Here is an 18,945-nt window from a genome sequence, read left to right as displayed (position 1 = left end):
ATAATCGACAGTCATGATGAACGGCACTGAGAAAATGAAACCGTAGAGTTAGGGTTTAGTTTCATCTGATACCATGATGAGAGAAAAGCTATACTATGTATAGAAGAATCGGGAGAATGAAAACTGTGTAATATATTCCATCAGAAAAGTAAAAAACAGAGTATTTATATCTTCAGTGTGCAATACCTTAACTATTGTGCACGTGCATATATGTGATCAAGAAGATTAAAAATAATCTTATACACTAATAAAAACCACTATGTAGTGACTGTCACCGATGAATTGCTTCTCTATTGGTGGGGAAACTTACAAATCTTACAACTCTACTATGGAGTGTTGCAGAGGCTAACTTTGGTATTAAAGTTGGAAATAAATTAGCCGATACCACAGATGAACTCAATGAAGAAATCAAGATGCTTGAAGAGAAACGTGATCGCATAGCATCTGCAAATTTAGGCAATATCGAAGAATGCCTTGAACAAGGTTTGGTACTGAAGATGGACAAAGCTGCAGGTAATAGACTGTTATAAAATGTACAACATATGGTTCTTGTGTTTTGATTCGTTGTTGATGTTCTTATTATTATTAATTCTTCGGCATTCATCTGCGTGCCCATTTATGTATCAAGAAGTTTTTGCATAACGTTTTGCATGATTTGTTATTTCCATTAAGATGAACAAGCTGGAAATCAGTTCTCTGTCGTATCATGATCTTATAGAGTTTTAGTAAACGAAAGCTAGAATTTGAAAACAACCACTGGGTTGCTTTTATAATATCCTATACCCCCTACATATATGATAGCCAAGAAGCTGGAAATAACAAGTGATATGCTTTTTCTTGATAGTCATAGCTGGATGGAAATAACAAATATATATGTTAAAAATATCGGCTTGTTGATAATCATAGCTGCATGTAGGAGTTTCTAATTTCATCATGTTCATGCGCCATGCAATATTTAAGACAACTCTCATAGTAGTATTCCTTGAAAGAATGCAACTATATATGGGAAAAAGGGCAAAGCTTGCATTTGCGAATCCATGACATTTGAAAGCATAAAATGCACATTTATAGCTAGCCCTTTTGTTTTTACAGCAAGATAATCTTCTTTCACGATAGATCATTTTAGATAGCTTCATTGCTCTTTTTCCATTGAAACCCCGTGATGCATAAGGTTCAAGGATAAGCTAAAGATCAGGTAACACACCACTGATCATTATAATTTGATTGCAATGGCCACGTAGCTCCCGTATCTAAAAAGATTTTAGCCCCTCTAATTTCAACCTGGCCATGGACAAGAAGTTGCAACTTTCACCATTGAGAGTGACTTGGTTTCAAGAATCAACCATCCTGAACATGCATGTTTAATTAATGCAACTTATACATATATATATATATATTATGGGGTTATACATATATATATATATATATATTTATATGTATATTATTGGGTTATCTATGGAGGCTATAGCTGAAATGGTGGCTTTCTATAGATCATCATCTCTCTTCGGCTTTCCCCGTTGACATTTGAAAATAATGGTATTGCAATAGCATCACTGAAGCTAAGACATAAATGCAATACGCAGTAGAGGAATTCTAATTGTTGAACTGATATTATGACTTCTATGGAGCTGGACAATCCTCTACAGTCTAACACTCCCATTTCTACTACAGTGGAGGCTAAAAAGCAACAAATTAAAGAATAGGATAAACAATTACAATGGATTATGTAAACAAAGGATTTGGCCAGAAGTTTACCCATCTGCTTGCAATAGATATTTCCAGAACATTGGCAATCTAATGAAATGAACATATTCATTAGGGGCCTATTCACTTCTGGCGAACTTCTTTGCAAAATATAGACATGGCAGTGTTCACAGTGGGATGTTCAACTTGATCTTACCAACTAATGCTCATGCTTCACGCGTGCTTTTAGAATTCCAGGAAGTGGTGGCGAGGTGGGAGGCCTAACTGAAGTGTTTGACACTGAAGGAAGAGGAATCTGTGGTTGATGCACACCTGACAAGCTAGAACGTTCGCCACCATCTGCAGAGAAATTGTGCACCATATCATCAACCTGTGGTCTTTCACAAATTTTCATTGCCTTTAGAACATAGTTGGCATCATGGAGCTCAAATGGGGTGCTGTAAGACCAAACATAATGAAATAGTTAGTAACCATTAATTGTCAGTGGGAGCTGAAATTGCAAGAAATATTGCGTGCTCAGATGGCTCATTACCTGTTGAAGTCGAAATGCACCAGCTGCATATCCTCTGATATTTCCACCTCGACGGTTGCATGAGGTCGTGTCTACAGTTCCCAAATATCAGGAAAATAAATAAATAAAGCATGAGAAAGTAACTGGAAAATCTAAGACAGGAAAGATAAATGTCAACAATTTTACAATGCTCTGTAACTCATGATACATGCAATGAATCTATTTCTTCAAGAATAACACAACTAAATCCTTGAAAAGCATGGAGAAGGTGTCTGTGTGAAGGCAATTCGTTTGAGCAAGAACTAATTGGCCCAACTACTCCTCAGCCTTTAGTAGGATTTCTTATACAGATTTGGGGAAGGCATTCATGGAAAACCTTGAAAAAACAGTAGCAACTTTCTAATCACTTCACAGAATGGGGATAATTATGGTACAAGGTCAATGGTGAGAAGAAATATACCTGAACAAGAATAAAAGGTAAAGCCACACCTCCACTTGGAGCATTCCCAGAGCTGTACAATTGCTCATTTCGCTGTATCAGGTTCTGAAGACCTATGAACTTGATGGAAGGAGATAAGAACCAGCGAGCAGACATGATAGGTAGCTGTTATCATGTTCTTACCCTTTTTTTGGTTACTTTACTGAACTAAACAAAGTTAACCAAAGAGGAGAGAAGAAAAAAAACTTTTCACTAAAGCATGCGGTAAAAACAAATTCAAGCCCAAGTAATGATATGCATAACAGATAGAGATAGTCATACTTGTTCCTGCAGTTCTTGCAAATATGCGGCTTTCTTTTCAATTCTGTTTCTGAGTCCCAGACGCTCTGTCTGCATCCATTAAATTTAAGGAGTTGTTTAAGCTCATATTGAATCTAGGATAATGATTAGAAAATAAACACAATACACATAAGATATAAAAAAAGAAACAGTCAGATATAAAAAAAGAAACAGTCAGACCTTCAATTCTTCAATATCGTTCAGGCTAGTACGAGGCAGACCTTTCCATTGTATCTCTTTTTTGTCCTTAGAAATGATATCCATCGCCATGAGAACATTCAGGGCGTCATACACCCTTCTTCGAATGTTTTTCTCATCATATTGTTGCTGTCAATATATGTTCAAATTACCAAAAAATAAAGAGTTGCATTCTTAAGTTGTACTTTTACCCTTGTACAGTTGGACAGATGGAAAACAAATGCATGGATAAAGACTAGCAAACCTGATCTGGGGATGTGACACTATTGCCAGGATCAGCAAACTCTGCCACAAGTTCATCTGCTACCTGGGTATTACTTTACAATCTTAGAATGATTTATGGATTCATGATTAGAGCATCCTCATTGGCTTGGATTCGCTAAATTTGGAGTAATTTGTCCCAAAAACTCATCACATTGAATTGGGCAAATTCAAAATATTATGGACTTCTACTACAGTCCATGGCCAAATATGAAAGACCATTTTCATTCACCAAATAATAAACAATTGTTTTCTCACTCCAACCGAGCAAGTGGAAGTCAGAAGTACTAGACGCGTGAAGGAAAAAGCCAGTCCCTCCATTTTAGTACCGAACTCCCTTTCTTCGTAAACTTTTTCTCTTTGTCTCTCTCGATTTGCATACACGGTGTCTGTCCACGACCCACGGCTGCGGCCGTCCACTCTCACGGCTGCGCCCTTCCACTCTTTCTCTCTCACTCCCAATCCCGATCTGTTAGTTTTCTCATGGCTTTTATAGTTTAGGCTCTTGGTTTTTCAGTGATTCATGTCTATTGTTTTCTCATTTCTTACCATGCCTGTTGTCTATCGATTTCTCGGTTGTTACCATATTGAGACATGGATGTAGAAGTGGGATTGACAGTTAGGGTTTTTGATTTTGGGATTAACAGTTAGGGTTTGGTTGATTTCCTCTGTTTTTCGATGATTGGATTTGGATTGAAAAATGGTTGCCCTCTCTCTTCTTGATAAGGTTTGATGTTGAGTTTGGTTGATGTGTGGGATAATTGGATTTAAGAGCACAAGTCACAATCAACTACTCTCTATTGTTTTTTACATGCTCTGTTCTTGTTCTACCTTCTTGATGAGGAAATTGAAAAAATTAGTACCCGAAATATAACAAACACTAGGAAGCTGCAAACATGATCTAGCATAATGCATTTGGTTATTACTAAAACCAAAGAGAAGGCAATAGATAACTTCAGGAAAACATAGGGAAAAAAAAAAAAAAAAAACAACAGATATAGAAACAAGCAAATCATTCAGATAACTTCACATAAATAGCATGCCAAGAAAGAAAAAATAAAATTAAAGTTGCTAATAGAACAAAAGTTCTATAACCAGTACATTAGCTTTAAGGTTGGAATTCCTCTAGGAAATTAAAGGCATCCAAGTCTACTCATCAAAACTAATAAAGAAACTTACTAAAAATTTTGCCATCACCAATTTCACCAATCCTTGCCTCTTTAATTATCTCTTCCATTACTGCCTCAACCTAAGAGAGGACGACATGCATGTATCAATTATTAGTAGGGTATAGTGACAAAATATACTACAGTTTTTTTCCTTAGCAAAAATGTGATGAATAGTCAACTTAGTTGCTAGGGAATTAAAGGTTTAGTTTCTAGTCCATACAACAAAGTTAAGAGTCTTAATACTTGATCTTTGCTCACTACAATTTCCATTTTAACTTTAACAACAAACTTGTCTTCAGAAAATTCAGACCCTACAGAATACAGATTAATAAACAAAACATTTTAAAAAGAAAGGAAAAGTGATGATATAAGAAAGAGTAGAAATAAAAGTAAGTGAGACCAAACAAAAGAATTCTTTGTTTAGCACCAAAACAGACGAACAAGCAAACAAAACAACCAACAAAAGTGATATTCATAGTACCCTACCTTTTACTAGGGAATTATTCTGTTTGTGCAAGATGATGCACAAAAAAAGAAAAAAAAAGGATAACTAAAAACAAAACTTGAGTGATGTGCATGTTAGACTTCAAAAAGCTTTACAGAAACTACCCATGGAAATCAATGCTTTGTAATTGTTAGTGCCGGTGCAACTGTAAGTCTACATGGAGAATAAATAACCAAATTCCAATCCTAACATATTGATTTAATTAAAAAATAAAGTTAATTATGTCAGTTGCAACAAAATTGGGACAAAACCTGTTTAAACTAACAGATTAATAGTCAACTATTGATTTTTTTAAAGAGTTGTGTGTGTGTGTAGAGTCAGAACCTGTTTAAACTATTGATTGTTAATAGTCAACCCTTTTTTTTAAAGTGTTGTGTGTGTGTGTATAGAAGTTAGAACCTGTTTAAACTATTGATTGTTAATAGTCAACATTTCTTTTGCTCATATATTGTGTGTAGAAGTCAGAACCTGTTTAAACAAAAAGTTAATAGTCAACCTATTTCTTTTAGTCATTTGGCTTGCTGTTTTGACTGTCTCCCCTGCTTACTTGCTAACTGTTGACTTTATTACTTACTGATTGTTTTATGAAGGATGGATTTACACTTATTGGACGATCCCTTTTTTACCACACTATTGCAAAGTGGTGGAGAATGTATTATTAACTCTCCCATGGCTCGTGTCTTACATGATCATGTGGAGGCTGAGGTTGAAGTGACACAATCCGAAGGGCAAGTAAGGGCATGAACTAAACTATCCCAATGGGGTGTGTTCTTCACCGTGGAGGAAGACAACCTCCTTGTATCAGGGTGGCTCAACATTCGTATAGACGCTATTAGGGGGACAGATCAAAAGTCCACCCAATTGTGGATAAGAATTCATGATTACTTCAATACTTATAAAAAACCTGATTGGCTTGACGTTCTATGAGGTCGTTGACTAATCGATGGTCAACTATTCAAAAAGCCACAAACAAGTTTTGTGGTTACTTGGCCCAAGTCGAATCAATGCATCCAAGCGGTACCAATGAACAAGACAATGTATGTTTCTAATTATCATAAATTTGGATTGTAATATGTACTAATATTTTTATGATTGATATTTAGATTGACAAGGCAAAGGCATTATACCGATCGACACAAAAAAGCAACTATAATTTGGATCATTGTTGGAACTTATTGAGGCACCAACTAAAGTGGCAAGTGCGTATGGATAATTTGCAAACAAAGAGAAAGACGTGCTGCTCTACCATTCCAGCTGCTAATGCCATAGATTTAGAGAAAAATGAGAGTATGTCTACCAATTTGGAGAGGCCACTAGGCAAGAAATCTGAAAAAGAAAGGGAAAGGAAAAGGAAACGTGAAGAATTTTCACCTAGTCAATTTAATGAAAAGTTAAGTAACATGAAAAGTGATAGGAGGATAACGATGATTGAGCGACGGGAGGCGGCAATCCGAGCTGATAGGGACAGGGCTGAGATAATCTCACTCAAGAAGAAGAAGATGGAAAATCATGATGTTGAATATTGATAACATGAATGCAGTACGGCGAGAATACTTCAAGTCAATTCAAATTGAAATCCTAGAAAAATATATAAATGAATTGAATGAAATGTAGTAGTTGGAGGAGGGAGAAGTGCACCAAAGAGTTGCTGCACACCTGGTAATATATTGTTCATTGTAAAAATATTTGGTAGTTGCTGTTTTTGGTTAATAAATTGAAGAGTTGATGGTTTTGCACACTTGGAAATCTTAGTAGTTGCTGTTTTGGTAAAACAAAAACAATTAATATTGCTTAATTCTCTGTTTTGTAGCATGTACTGATTTTTTAATGGAAGACTATCTTTTAGATGGAAGACTAATTTTTGGAACTTCATGACTGATTTTTTGATGTATTTGGTGACATTTGTACTGCTTTTATGTGTAATCTATGAGTTTATTTTTGTGCTGCTATACATGGTAACTAAGTACAGATTTATGTATTTCCTCTAGGTGTTTTTTGTAATTAAGATGGTGTTGGAAGTCCAGATTTCCTCTAGGTGTTTATGTAGGTATTTTGTAATTAAGATGGTGTTGGAAGTCTAGATTTCCTCTAGGTGTTTATGTAGATGTTTTGTAATTAAGATGGTGTTTATCAGTGCAGATTTCCTTATTCTGTTTATGTAGATGTTTTGTAATTAAGATGATGTTGGAAGTGCAGATTTCCTCTAAGTGTTTATGTAGGTATTTTGTAATTAAGATGGTGTTTATCAGTGCAGATTTCCTTATTCTGTTTATGTAGATGTTTTATAATTAAGATAGTGTTGGAAGTGCAGATTTCCTCTAGTGTTTATGTATATGTTTTGTAATTAAGGTGTTTTCTTGATATCGATTTATGTAAGTGCAGTTATTTTTTTTTTTTTTTTCATGAATTCTCATGTGTTGCTAGATATTTGGTTAAGATATTTAGTAAAGAAATTTTGACAGAATTTTGTTAGGATTAAATGACCTTTGAAAATGTTTTTTTATAATATTAATTTAATTATAATATAATCTTGCTTAATATTAAATTGGTAGAATTATAAAATGTGATAAAAAAAAATTTTAAAATATTAATTTTAAAATATTTTATTAATATATAGAGAATGAATGGTTAATTCAATGTGGGGATTGAATTTAGATAGAATAGACAAATGTAAAAAAATATTGATATTGGTTAAATTTGAAAGTGCAATTGGTCAAGTCAATGATAATGCTCTTAGTGGTCGATAAATGGTAAAATTATAGCCATTGCATATATGCGAAGGTAATAATGAAAATTCACTAAAATGTGGACTGGTTGTAGATGCGGAGTATAAAAAATTAGAATGAATTATCTTGGCGATGGAATACAGCTTTCTTTCTTTTTATATTCACCGAGGATGTAGAACGAGCTTGGTCCCGAGAAGTGCAATTTTTTCTTTTTTCCTTCATCTTTTTATATTCTTATTTTTTTTTAAAAAAAAAAAAAACATACAACATCACTAGAAAACATTTTCTTAATTACTAAGTAAAACAAAAAAAAAAAAGAGGGGGATTCGGGACCCTCTATCAGTGAGTTTAGTATTTCTGTATTTTAATTTCAGAATGTTCATATAAATTAAATGCACGATTATAAGGCTTGCAAGCTTATTAGTCCAAAGTTATTCACTCAAGATTCTTATTCAGGTACAATCAGACTTTAGTAGTCATTGTGGGATTTCATTGATGCTATAGAAGTTAAATCCACGAGAATGAAATGTGAAATACGCTACTCCTCAAGAAGACAATGTCCGTAGGCATTGTTGGGAGAGTATAATTATCAAAGTATATGGAATTACAAAGTCCATGGGCATTATCACGGGGAAAAAGAAAGTTGCAAGGATGTACTGAAGGCTTCAGCATTCAACTAACCCATCACATCTTTGTGAATAATTTCCTTTTTTTTTTTTTTTTTCAAGCACTCAAACACCCAAACTCCCTCGTCAATTCACCCTTGGAAGTGGAATTTGAATCATAGGGGTGAGCACTGACTTAGTCGGAGTCGGATTCCCCTAAATCTGACTCCGACTCCGACTTGTCGAAGCAGAGTCAGATTTGAGCTTTTAACTTTGGGCTTCTGTTTTTTAGCTTCATATTTAGCCCATTTAATTTTATTTATTTTTTTTTTGCAAGCTTTCAAATATCAATTTTTTAAAAAAATTAAAACCTAAAACTAAATCATTTACTGCTAATTTACTTCTATACTAATATCTAACTTATTGTTATAGTAAACTTATTTTTATAATAAACTTATACTATAGTATCTAATTACATGTTATCATACTATAGCATTACATATTATTTTTAGTGTCTAATTATATGTTATTATACTATACTAGTATCTAACTTATTTATAACTTATTTCTATACTAGACTTATTTCTAGTATCTAATTACATTTTATTATACTTCAGTAAATTGGTATTATGTGTTATTAACTTATTATACTAGACTTATTATTTATTTCTATACAAGACTTAAACTATAGTGTCTAAGTACATGTTATTATACTAATGTCTAACTTATTTATATCTTAATCATATACTAGACTTTCTAATGTCTAATTACATGTTGTTATACTTTAGTAAACCAGTATTATATGTTGTTAACTTATTTTACTAGACTTATTTAAATACTAATATCTAACTTATTTCAGTACTGGATTATGTATGATAGTAATTTTATGATATTTACATATACTAAACCATCATTAGTCTATTTATATTATAGTATAAGTATATTATTAAATTTAACTGTAAAAGTTCGAGTTATATAATTATATAACTATACTAGTATATATGATAAATATATAGATAAATACATATCTTTGAAACATATATACAATATCAGAGTCAAATTTAGAGTCGAAGTCAGAGCATAAAGTCAGAGTCGGATCAGATCAGAGCATAAAGTTGGACCCTGACTCTCTCTAAAAAATTAAAAAGAAAAATCCAAGTGATGTTGGGAGTCCGAGCGGAGCCAGATTCGGAATCGGATTTTCACACAACCTTTGCCAAAAAATCATGAAAGTGACTTTCAGCCATAAATAACTTGGCTGGTGCAATTTTGGGTACAACAACAACATTTCCTTATAATAGTAAGCCATCATTAATTTTCAGAACAATGGTTCTTACGATTATCTGAGTTTAAATCAGAGAGCTTTAAAACACCCCTCAAAATGGTACTTTTACCTCTACAACCGAAAGGTTAAGGAATGAAGACTGCCTTAAAAAGTAGACACACAACATAGCAGGAAAGAACTAACAAGTGAGTCACCTACAAAAACCAGAGTTCCCAGCTTTGCACAACAAATGGAACAGTAGAACCATAAGTTGGTTTCCTTATTCCAAGCCCATGGAAATAGAACAGTAGAACAAAAGAACAGTATGACTACTTTTAATTGATAATTCCAAGCTTAAGTTAGGTCCACTTTGGTTTCTCAACTCTTCTCAGCTCATCTAATTTAATAATTACAAATTTCAACACAAAATATAATAAACAATTCAACTTTTTCAAATTTTAAATAAAAATGTTAAACCTAAGGTTTCAAGTTTCATGTGATTATAAATCTACACATAGATTTTGATGATAACAAATGAATTCAAAGAATAAAGGAGTTTCAAGCTCAAGTTGTCCACACAATGGAATCAAGCACATCAAAGAACCAAGCATGAGTAAGAAGGAAACAAGTTCACATTAAAATCATAGAGTAATGTTGTAAATCTCTTAAAATTCAAAATTAGGATTAATACTCAAAATTAATATTTTATCATAAAGCATTAAAATACATTTTCTACATGTGCATGAATATTTTTGAATATTAAATTTAAAAATTTTGAAAGATGATTGATTGTCATCTTTTACATGTGCATGCCTTGATTAAAGAGTTGAACTTTGAAAATATTAAAGATGATTGATTATCATCTTTCACATGTGCATGTTTTATTTGAATATTTTTAAAAGTGATTGATACTTTTTTAGACTTATACAAAAAGTAGATGATTTTGTTTGAATTTTTTGAAAAGTAAAGTGTGCTCCTTTTGTCATATATAAAAAGTAAAAGACTAGTTTTGAATTTTTTGAAAAAAAAGAAAGTATGCTCCTTTTGTCATATGCAAAAAGTAAAAGATTAGGTTTGAATTTTTTGAAAAGGAAAATGTGCTCCTTTTGTCATATGCCAAAAGTAAAAGATTAGGTTTGATTTTTTTGAAAAAGCGAATGATGTTGTTTTTGACATGTGAATCTTTTTAAATTTGAATATGAAGTCTCATATGTCTATAAATAAATCATTTGAGAGCTTCACATTCACAACATCAAGAGCATACAACATTCATTCAAAGATTTCATTCTCTCTTCTCTAAGCATTGAGCATTAATCCTTGTTCATTTTGAGAGATATAGTTTACGCTGTATTATTCTTATTTCACTCATTGAGGAGTGTTTTCTGATAACCTACCCACTATCAGCTCTTGTATCAGTAAAAAGGTGTGTATAACCCTTATGCGTGTAGAAATTGTTCTACACAGAGAATAGTTAAATCACCACGTGTAAGGTGATTGCAAGTGTAGAGGGTGTTCTACACGGATCCTTTGTAGTGGTGTTGTTCAAAAGTATAATAGGTTTCTATCTCCACCAGAAGGAGGTTGAATAGTGAATTTAGAAATCCTCAAGGGGTAGCTTGAGGCGAGAACATAGGCAGTGGGGCCGAACCTCGTTAACATACTGAGTTTGCTTCTCTCTTACCCTTACTCTTTATATTTATTACTGTTTCGTATTTTGTTTATATTTTATATTGTATATTTGATTTATAATTGTTATTTTTTTTAAATATAACTCAATTCACCACCCCTCTTGTGTTAGTTATCTGGGCAACAAATAATAATATTAAAAAAATAATATTCCAATAATATTTTATTCAATTTTCATCTCATATCAAGTAATGTGAGATCTCATACACTACCTACCCTTATCACTTATTAGAATAGGATATCACAATCTCTTTACTTGTATTCTTGATGTCCTCATTGGGTTAATCTGTCGTAGGTGGCAGAGCTCAAGTCCCATATTTCTAATTGAAATAGACTCTAATATTATTTGTAAAGCCCCAATAGAATGCCAAAGTCACATGATCTATACTTCAAAATGACTAGTCAATGATATAATTGAAGTCCTAATAAAATATTATAAAGAGCGAGAACTTCTCATTCCCAAGTCATGTTTCTTTATCGGCATTGGGTGTCTGGGAATAGTGTCCCGACTAATCCCGAGAGTACACAAGCCATCGGTAAAGAGTTTCCTGCAAGTGCACCTCGGATAATTCAAGAATAAAATTCTCCAATCTAATAATCCTTAGAGATTATTTGCAGCGAAGGAGATTTGAACCTTAGACTTAGGGGAAGCATATCCCCAAGCTCAAAGCCCTTACCACTTGAGCCAACCCCTAGGAGTTAATCCTTCTTAAGCAATGTAGGATCCCTTACACCATCTACCCTTATCACTTCTCAGAATACCTATCACTTATTATAGTAGGATATCACCGGCTCAATCATTTAATTGCTTTCAGGCATAGTAGCATTTTGATAAAATACATGAATAGTATGTTAATAAGGATAAGCACTCATACAATGAACATTGTAACTTCCACCAAACACGATAAGAAAAAAATAAAAGAACGACTAAAAAAAATCACCTAACCTCATTGTAAGTAGTCCTCCCCTTGCTTTCCACTTTCTCACACACTGAATAATACCAATGAAAATTACATACAACATCAGTCAGATTTTGTCATCAGTAACTCTTTCTATTAATCAAGAAAATTAAAAAAGTAATCTTGCCCCTAACTCATCTTAAACAAAGCCCATCCAAGGGATTGCAAGCAAATGAGAATACTTTCACATGATTGACTTAACAGCTTGTCGAATTGGCATATTTGGAGGGAAAAGAGAGGATGCAAGAAAGGGACCAATCCTACTCATTCTCTGCATTTTCTAGAGTGGAAACTCCACACCACCTAAGGCATAATTTTACCCATCTTGCTCTTCACCTGAAAGTGGGTGGATTTGGGCCAAAAGGACAAGTTCCAACCGTTATTTTTCCACAAGCACCAACATACCAACAGCAGAAGAAGGGAAAAAGGCAAAAGAAAGAATAGAATCGAATATATAAACATCCAAACAATAGGATAAGAAGTCTCCATCTTTTCGGCCTTATTTAGTTATACAGATGAGTTGAGACAAGATAAAAGTTAAACAAAATATTATTAGAATATAATTTTTAATATTATTTGTGTTTTAAAATTTGAAAAAATAGAATTGTTTATTATTTTTTGTTTGAGAGGTTGGAAAAGTTGTAATGATTAGATGAGATAAGTGAGATGGTTTGTATAACCAAACGAGGCCATCTCCCTAAAAACATATCCTATCCTCTACTCTTTCTCCCTCCCAAAATACCAAGCATTAGTGTGCAATTTAGTCTCTCAAGATTAAGTATTTGACTCTGTTATGCAATTCTTACCTAACTACAATCCACAACTTGAGAAGATTATAACAATTTATCAAGGACAAAAAGACCAATAAAAATGGAAATATGAAGATGAATGTGATACCTTTCATGCTAGATTGGCGGAGTCCTCTCCCGCTCTTATCACCAGCTCCAACAGCACGTTACCCTCTCTTTTTATTCTTGCTACTTTTTAGAAACTGATACTCAGTAAGAAATGAAAAAAGATGCTGCATTCTTCTCATTACTAAAAAAATTAAAACTAAGCTTTTACTCATCAAAAGAAGAACTATAAATTTAAACAAAATCTTTGAAGAAACATAAAGCAACTAATCATCGATTATAACTAAAGATTGAAAGATTCACATCCACATTTTTGGCTTTATCAAGCTCACTTTAATGGGGCTCTCGTGTACACCTCCCAAGTACTTGGATTTTGCTTTCTACGCTTTAAAAAGATTATCAAGCTCGCTCATGTCTAAATGATGTCAAATAGATGATCCATATTATTATCATTTTGATATTTAAAAAAGTTAAATTATTTATTATATTTTATCTTAAAATTTAAAAAAATTATAATGATTAGATGAGACGGTTAAGATGAATTGAAGAACCAAACTTGCCCTAAACTCAAACGTAAATATTGAAGCATCGGTCTCTCTTCCGAATCCCATACGCTCGGGTTAAAATGACAAATTATTCAATAAGTTTTCACTTTTTGTAAAAGAATAAAAAAAAAGTACTTGAGCTTTCTAATTTTTGGCTTAGAGCAATGCTACATACAGTCACTTTTGCGTACTCTCTACGTACTCCACTGATATGATTGGCTGGATTAATTTTTTTTTAATATCCAACCAATCATATCACTGGAGTGCACAAAAGAGTGCACAAAAAGGACTGCACATAGAATTTTTGTTTGACTTATTACCTTTTCAGTTCATTTTAATATTATTATTACTATTATTTTATTACCTTTTCAGTTCTTACTACGCCAGTTAAAATTTCTGACTCGCAGATAATTATATCATCGTGTGCAAATGATAAAAGCGATGCCAATTTTTCAGAATAATAAAAATTAGAAACATTATAAAATTAAAATAGAGTAATGCTACATACAGTCGTGGAATTATAAATGCCGTGCAAAGTGAGATCTACGATTAAAAAATTAATTTTTTTTTTCATGTGGGTCTCATATTAATTTATTTTTTTCAAAGCGACTGCACGCCGCTTGCATAACCATGACTGCAAATATCATTTCTCATTAAAATATGCTTTTACAACATATCATTGCTCCTACTGGAGCCAGTTCAGTTGTGCTCTGAACTAAAAAACTGAAACCACTACAAGCTAAGTGACAGACCAATGTGAGTTATGATTGTGCAAGACTAGTCTATTTAGCACTTGTATAAATCAGTATTCAGATCGATCAGTAGTGACTTTCCAAATCAGTACTCAAATTTCCAAGATCACAGTTTTATAATCTTTAGATACTTGAAATAGAAAACAAATCAAACATAATTGACAGGGGAAACCCAACACTAATTCATGCAAACCAGAGATGTTGGATATTATAGTTACTCCAACAACTTAAGGACCTGCTCTCTTGTGGAACTCCATAACCCAGCTGTAGTCAGCACAGCATATGACCTCACAGCCAGAAAACCCAGATTTTAAAGCTAATGCCTCGAACTCTTTTTGTGTCCTCTCTTTTCCTCCAGGGCATTGAGCTAACATAAACAAATCTTGCTCAAAGACGATATTTGATAAAACATTACTCTCGGGAGCCTCAGGAAGAATTAATTCCACAATGATCACTTTTCCAGATTTGGGTAGTGCTTTCCAGCAGTTTTTGAGAAGTCTTTCGCAATTCTCATCACTCCAATCATGGAGTATCCACTGCAAAAGTTTCAATGTTTCAACAACTAATGAATACAACTATTAAAGAATCAGATGAACAAATGAGATGATATATAGATTAGCCTCTCTCACTTTGCAGACCAAGACCAAAAACTGCATAGTCTGACCACAGTAGTAACGGCCTGCACCTGATTACCAGTCTACCCATGCATTCAATAATGCCAAAGGTCCTAAATAATTATGTTTATGTTTCCTCAGAGTACAACATCAATGTGACAACCGAGAAAGAGCCATCTGGGAAGAATCCCAGAGGTGGTTTGGATTGAGAGGTTTTGTACAATATAACTTCTGTTTATTATCCATATCCTATTATCCCAAAGTAATGTTGGTCTTTGAAATTATTAATATTAGTCTGTACGACATTAGCTAGACGGTTATTAGACTTGAACAACAGAATAAAATCTATAAAACCAAGTATATTAAAGGGCTAGCAGAATTACGGGGACTTACCTTCAGGAAAATGGCATCTCCACGTGGAACATTATCAAACATGTCTCCCCCAACATGCTCCACACCTACACCATCAAATGCTCTATGAATAAGTTATATTTAATCTTGTCTCATCAATGCTGGTTGTGAGCAGCAACAATCTGATCCAATCGGGAGTTGCATCAAGGCTGTTTGGCAGCAAGTTGAGTAATGGGATAACCATCATATTTGAGATAATGATATTAACGAAGACAGGTGAGTGATGGGATAGCCAGACACATGAACAGAGAACTTATACGTTTTTTTATATTTACATCTTAATTGTGTCAAGAAACTCTTCAACCAGAGAAGGAACTAAAATTAGTACCCGGAAAAGAAGGTGCATCAGCTAAAACATGAGGCAGATCAAAATTGATGCCCTTGATTTGAGGATACGTGGAAGTGATTCTGTTCAGGGTAACACCAACTCCACCACCAACATCAACCAACACTTTGAGGCCTTCAAACCCTTTGTACACATCGAGTATCTTCTTCATGATCAAGATAGTGTGGTTTGACATGGCTTGGTTGAATACCCGATTGAACCTTTCGTCTTTACCTGAGTATTCAAAAGCTGTCATTCCATGGGCCCTGTTGAAAGGAATCCCCCCCTCTAGTATGGCATCATTCATGTGGTACCTGATTAAAAGATACCCCCAAATAAGCCTACAATAGTACAATTTAAATAAACTAAACGCAATAGATATTAAAATCCTATAAAATTCAATGTTATTTCATTAAGGACTTTTGTCAAGTATACTGGTGCGGGGCTGGTAATGTTTGGACACATAGATGAGACATGAGATTCTCAAAATTATCAAAACTTCTGACAATTTCATTTCCAAACATCACTCAAACACAAATATTTTTCAATTTAAAATTTTCAAATTTTCAAAATTTTCATCTAATTATTACCTAATAATTATCCAAACATAAAAATCAATACAACTCTTACAAATTTCAAAACAAACCACAAAAATCAATATAACTTTTAAAACTTCAAAACAAAAATAATTTTAAAAAATAATATTGAAACAATTTTTTAACTTGATAATTTATTCAACTTTTTCTCTCTTTCATTTTCCAAAATTTAATAAAATATCTCCACTCATACTATTTTATAACTACTATTTTCAAAATTTTGAGACGTACACTTAAGGGTCTATCTGTTTGGCAACACAGCCGTTCTTAAGCATTTTCAAACATTCTCATATATTTCCTTCCTAAACATTACTCAAATATAAAACACTTTTCAATTTCAAATTTTGAACTTTTTCATCTAATCATTATAACTTTTCTAAATTTAAAAACTAAAACAAAAAAATATTATTTTTTCAAATTTTAAAATAAAAAAATATTAAAAAATAATATTCAAATAAATTTTAACTTTATAATATTTTTATTTAAAATTTTCTCTCTACTTTCTAAAAAATCTAATAAAACATTTCAACTCAAATCATTTCATTATTATTTACAGATTTACTGAGATATTTTAAATATCCAAATGGATCCTAAAAGTGTCCCTCACTGTTACTATAGCGCAATTGCACTTTGTTTCCTTTTTTCTTTCAGTATTTTTTAAATATCTTTAAATAATTTTTAAAGAAATATACAAATTTACTAGTAGTAATTTTATTAATCATTAATAAAATAAAATAAATTAACAGTTAAAATGATGGGGCAAAACTACGAAGCCACTTGTCATTTTCCTCTTTAGAATAAGTAAAACGATAGGTACCAACAAAGTTTATCTCAAATTTCTACCGAATTGTGTTTTCTTTTTGTATTTGTGTATATATATATATATATTACTATTTTAATAAAAAAAATATACAAAAAAATATTTTTAAAAAAATAAACATAATAATCTCATTTATTTTTTGAGATGAAATGGGATTAATTGAGATAAAAATTAAAATTTAAATAAAATATTTGTAAAATATATTTATCTAATATTATTTTTTATTTTAAAATTTTAAAAAATTAAATAATTTATATTATTTTATATAAAAATTTAAAAAAATTGTAATGATAATATAAAATAATATAATTTTAATATAAATAATTATTTTTTATATATATTTTTTATATTTAACCGATTTGATTAGTTAAAATAATTATTTTGTATTAAAAAATGAAGTAAATAATTATATTAATAAAATATATCTAAGAATATATAAAAATAATTATATATAAAATTTTAAAAATAAGATAATACGAGATAAGAAATTATACGAGGCAGAGACTAGGACATGACAAAGTCAAATCATTTCCAGCCTAACCAGTAACCCATTCCTGAAAGGGTAAGTCAATTCATTTCCAAGCGGTCTCATTCCACACCTGAAAGGTAGTATTGCTCTAACGTTTTTCGAAATAAATAAATTTTACTCTGACAGGCTGTATTAAAAGGACATAAAAGAGAAAAAAAATCACCAAACATTACCAACTCTCCGTGAAGACCTTGTCGTGGATCAACAGGAAAAGAGGACCAACAGAGCCCCCGTTAGGATTCTTAACAAGGAACTTGCTAATGGGTGCCACACCATACAGTCTCTCAATCTCTCCGTCCTCTCTGGTCCGGAGGGAGTACTTGAGTATGGAATAGCTCGCCAGCAGCCGTAGCATCCGGTCCAGCAGAAGCGGCGTGTCCGGATTCTTTGTGGGTAGCCGAGCCGCGATCTCAGAAGGTGAGAGGAACACGCCGGTGCCGGCATCTGAGATTATGTCGATGAGGTTGAGCTCAAGGGCAGACTTCAGAACCATCGGAAGTATCACCGCGTTCGCTAACCGGACGGCAAATTTGCCCACTTCTTCTTTTTCATTAAGTTCTTGTCGTTGGGCTATCGGGATCGCGTTGTTTTTCTCGGAGAAACTCATGACTTGTGCAGAGGAAGGGAGTGTGAATCCGAGAATCAGACGAGCAGAGAGGGAGAACTCTGGATAGAATGAGAGAGTTTGAACGTGCTTTCAGGAAAGAGAGGTCAGAGTTTTTATGGACCTTATCGAGTTGTTTTTTCTTGGTCAGAACTAATCCTTTATTAGATTTGACGTATAATAATAAAATATTATTATTTTTATTCTAATTTTAATATTCATATGTTACCAACCAACTTGCATATCTTATTATTGACGTATCGAGAGCTTCAACTTGTCCACATTTGCTCATAGCATTCGATTAAGTAAATGTATATTTAATAAAAATTAACTAATAAAATTTAAAATTACATCACATTGAATTATTCAATTTTATAAAACTTAGCTTTTAACTACAAAAAATTAAAGATGTCGATCATATAAGCTTAAAAATGATTCTATAATACCGAATTAAATATTTAATAAGAATCAAAATTGAAAATATACAAAGAATCGTACCTCCAACTATTTATGTTTATTCACATTTTTT

At 32.6% G+C, this 18,945-nt stretch overlaps 2 protein-coding genes across 2 annotated transcripts; both read right to left on the bottom strand.

Moving 5' to 3' along the window:
• Positions 1-1,597: 1,597 nt before the first annotated feature.
• On the bottom strand, positions 1,598-12,439 carry LOC122309410 (transcription factor-like protein DPB). The gene is made up of 7 exons (XM_043122892.1): positions 12,354-12,439; positions 3,436-3,498; positions 3,174-3,320; positions 2,976-3,044; positions 2,676-2,774; positions 2,237-2,307; positions 1,598-2,141 (listed from the first exon to the last, which is right to left on the bottom strand). The coding sequence occupies exons 3-7, from the start codon at positions 3,261-3,263 to the stop codon at positions 1,904-1,906; spliced, it is 567 nt and encodes a 188-aa protein (XP_042978826.1). The 5' UTR covers positions 3,264-3,320; positions 3,436-3,498; positions 12,354-12,439; the 3' UTR covers positions 1,598-1,903.
• Positions 12,440-14,590: 2,151 nt separating this feature from the next.
• Positions 14,591-18,557, bottom strand: LOC122309409 (caffeic acid 3-O-methyltransferase-like). Its single transcript, XM_043122891.1, has 4 exons — positions 17,986-18,557; positions 15,871-16,181; positions 15,525-15,589; positions 14,591-15,053 (listed from the first exon to the last, which is right to left on the bottom strand). Exons 1-4 carry the CDS (start codon positions 18,417-18,419, stop codon positions 14,745-14,747), a joined length of 1,119 nt encoding a protein of 372 aa, XP_042978825.1. The 5' UTR covers positions 18,420-18,557; the 3' UTR covers positions 14,591-14,744.
• Positions 18,558-18,945: the final 388 nt, after the last annotated feature.

Source organism: Carya illinoinensis, chromosome 5 (genome assembly GCF_018687715.1).
Source record: "Carya illinoinensis cultivar Pawnee chromosome 5, C.illinoinensisPawnee_v1, whole genome shotgun sequence".
NCBI lineage: Eukaryota > Viridiplantae > Streptophyta > Magnoliopsida > Fagales > Juglandaceae > Carya > Carya illinoinensis.
Note: the sequence above shows the minus strand (reverse complement) of the source record. Positions and strands in the feature narration are given on the sequence as shown.

What these genes read in the sequence shown, in the direction of transcription:
- LOC122309410 (XM_043122892.1), bottom strand. Translation starts at nt 3,263, where the DNA reads ATGGCGATGGATATCATTTCTAAGGACAAAAAAGAGATACAATGGAAA. An exon ending in ACGATATTGAAGAATTGAAG is followed by an intron (nt 3,045 to 3,173) that starts GTCTGACTGTTT and finishes TAATGGATGCAG; the next exon opens with ACAGAGCGTCTGGGACTCAG. An exon ending in TGCAAGAACTGCAGGAACAA is followed by an intron (nt 2,775 to 2,975) that starts GTATGACTATCT and finishes CCTTCCATCAAG; the next exon opens with TTCATAGGTCTTCAGAACCT.
- LOC122309409 (XM_043122891.1), bottom strand. Translation starts at nt 18,419, where the DNA reads ATGAGTTTCTCCGAGAAAAACAACGCGATCCCGATAGCCCAACGACAA. An exon ending in AAGGTCTTCACGGAGAGTTG is followed by an intron (nt 16,182 to 17,985) that starts GTAATGTTTGGT and finishes TCTTTTAATCAG; the next exon opens with GTACCACATGAATGATGCCA. An exon ending in TGATGCACCTTCTTTTCCGG is followed by an intron (nt 15,590 to 15,870) that starts GTACTAATTTTA and finishes TTGATGGTGTAG; the next exon opens with GTGTGGAGCATGTTGGGGGA.